At 38.5% G+C, this 3,060-nt stretch overlaps 1 protein-coding gene across 1 annotated transcript in view; it reads left to right on the forward strand.

Annotated features, from left to right (window-relative positions):
* Positions 1–848: 848 nt before the first annotated feature.
* LOC105824086 (DNA repair-scaffolding protein-like) overlaps positions 849–3,060 on the forward strand; it is a 59,147-nt gene continuing 56,935 nt past the window's right edge. Inside the window, exon 1 of the mRNA XM_012661428.1 lies at positions 849–1,003. Within this exon, the coding sequence (XP_012516882.1) occupies positions 849–1,003 (155 nt within the window). The remainder of the gene's footprint in view (positions 1,004–3,060) is intronic.

Below are 3,060 nucleotides of genomic sequence, written 5' to 3' on the forward strand. Positions count from 1 at the left end.
TTTGTGATGTTATTTACTGACTAACAGGTTCCATGAAATGTTTTCTGAGAATGCATCATTTTGTGGTAAATAAGATTTCATTTACCTGAATTATGAAGTGAGAAGATTGGAAATTCAATTATAAATAAACTTTCGTGAATACTGCCCTCTGAACCCAAAAGTCAGGGGGAATCCCATCATATCACTGGATATCCATCATGTCTGTACTGCTGCAAGCTGAGACACTGGCTTTATCCTGCTGGGACATGCATGTCTGTAAATATGTACCTTCTCAGAGAAAGCCCCTTGTTGGTGTTCTTATCATAATGTTACTCTGAAGCTTTCCTCAGTATTGAGCATCCACACAAAATATAAATGTTTCTTCTCATGGGAAATAGGATAAAAATGGGGAAAGAGGACATCCTGTTTCTGGGCAGTGGTAGTATATTTGGTTTAAGAGGCTGGTCATCTTTATATGTTTTTCAGCCACATTTGGCTTAGGGTTTAGTTTCATGCCGAAAGAGAATTCTATCTCCTGTGTTTTGTGGATAGTAATCCAAATACCTGCATGTACACATCCAAATGGTGTGTGCTTGAATCCAACTTCATTTACCCTGACTCATCTATGTAGGAAGATGATTATGGTGGATTTGTAGTAAAAGAGAGAGAAATTCTGCTTTCTTTATCAATCCATACTGCCTCCTCAAAGAACAAATGTGGGCTGGGCATGGTAGCTCACAGCTATAATTCTAGCACTTTGGGAGGCTGAGGTGGAAGGATTGCTTGAGCCTGGGAGTTCGAGGCCAGCCTGAGCAACATAGCAAGACCCCATCTCTACAAATAAAAAACAAAAAAATGAACAAACATGAATGCTTTTTTACAGAATCTGTCTTCTGGTGCAAGATGCCTGTGGAATGTTTGGTGAAGTGCACTTGGAGGCCGCCATCTTGAAGGGAAGACAGTTGGAAGGGAAGTCCTGCAGACTGGTGGGCATGAAGGTGCTACAGAAGGCCACTAGAGGAAGGTAAGAACACAGAGAATGCCTCCAGTTTGCTACAATGGCTGGTTCTTTCATTAGTCTTTCATCTCTAATTTTATTTGTAAAGACAATAAACCAGGATCCTAGAGTTTGCCTGTAAAACAAGGAATGGGGCCCATAAAGTACCTCTAGGGGAAAAATTATAGTAGACAGCAAAAAGAATTATGCATGTTTAGTGAATCATAATTTCATTAAAATAAGAAGAGAAAAAATGTTGTATATATATGTTTAAATTCCAAAGATTTGTTTTCTGTATTTTCTTAAGTATAACAATAAATCATCTTTGCATGACAGTTTAATGTAAATGAAAATCTGATTTAGTGAAAAGGCATTTTAGAGCTTTAAACAAAACTCTTAAGTTGTCACATCTTTGTGCTTTTTGTAGTAAGCAAGCTTTGTTCTCCGTCAAGTGTCATGGCATCTCACCTTCAGATGTTGTTTTAGACAGGCAGAGGTGAAGTGGTACAAAGATCTGGCCCAAACTGTGTTACATCTCCAGTAATCATTCTAATCTATAAATTAGGGAAAATAAGAAACATTTTAAATGGAACTATCCAGTCATACAGTGAATTAGTGTAAACAGTGAATTGGGAGTTTTCTTAATCTTATTGTAACATCTTCTTCAAATAGTGTGTTATTTTAGCTTTCTTGATGTTGGTGTTTTGTCTAATAATAGTAACATCTGAGCTTTTAAGAGTATCTGAGGGAGAAAAAAAACCATTATGAGTATATGATATTCTGATTTTTACTCATTTATTGATAGCATCCTCCAGTGGTTTGCTTAATTACCGTTCTAGCCATGGCCATTCTAAATTGTGAACATTTCCCAAGCATTTCTCCTGAATGACCTCAGTAGGCAGTCAGCTGTCCCTCGGGCCTAGGCTCTGTCTTGTTTGTCTTTTCTGTGGCATGGTATTGGTGAGTGACAGCTCTGCCCAAGAGTTTGTTTTCCTAGAAGACATATATTACGCAGATATTTCCCTTGTAAGCACTGAGTAGATATAGGAACATTTTATTGATCCATATAGATGTGTCTTACAACAAATGCTTCCTTTTGTTTGTAAAAAGGCAGTTGTATTATAATATAGTTGCCATATAGATTGGGGGGGGTGGAATTTGCCCAGATATTTGCAAGGCATGTCTAGATAAGAGGAAACCTGATTGGGTCACATGAACCTTCTCCTCATTAAGGCTGAACCCATTTTTGTCCTCATTAGAATGTTCATGTGGACAGTTGAGATTCACAAGCATCTGAAGACTGAGAGTAGTTATGGTAAGATGATATCCCTGCCATAAGACTGGCCTGACAGCGTTAACTCCGTCCAGCCAGTTTATAGCGGGGTGCTCTTTTACTCAGACTCCACTCATGACCGCCCACCTGAGCCCGCCATGGACATCAGAGGCTCCTGCCCAAGACACTCTCGCTGTCAGGAGTCCTGCTGTGCTCCAGGTGAGACTGCGGGACATACCTTCTTGTGGAAATACTGCTAATGAAGAATACAGCCAGACCTGGGGCCCTGGTGTCTTGGGCTCTATAAAGTCCTTGTTCTTTCACTGTTACGCTTTACAGCCATACATGTACCTAATATTTAACAGAACTTTTGTGTGGGTCACACTGGAAGCCTAGCTACTATCTACGTTTCCATGGGAAATGCAAAAAGTATTCCAAAAAATTCATTTAGACCCCTTTCCATGTTCAAGTTCCATGATGCTTTTTTAGGTTGGGATTAATCTTACTTTATATATTTAACATTATTTTGTTATGCAACCATCCAAATAAATATTTAGATTGTCTTTTTGTTCTTTTGGAAGCTATATTTCTTCAAAACAAAGTATTAAATAGTTGTGGAATGCTGGATGTTATAATTGCCTATTAGTGATATCACCCATTGTCAGTCATCCACCCATGGCCCAGTAAACACATCAGTGACTCTTTTTTTCCCCCCAAACTATTGTGTTTCATAGCAAATCTCAAAACTTTAACAAAATCCACTTCTCATAAACCTCAACAAAATATGCTTACTTTCCAAAACTCAAGCTAA

This window comes from Propithecus coquereli, unplaced genomic scaffold (assembly GCF_000956105.1).
Source record: "Propithecus coquereli isolate 6110/MARCELLA unplaced genomic scaffold, Pcoq_1.0 Scaffold71, whole genome shotgun sequence".
In the NCBI taxonomy this organism is placed as follows: domain Eukaryota; kingdom Metazoa; phylum Chordata; class Mammalia; order Primates; family Indriidae; genus Propithecus; species Propithecus coquereli.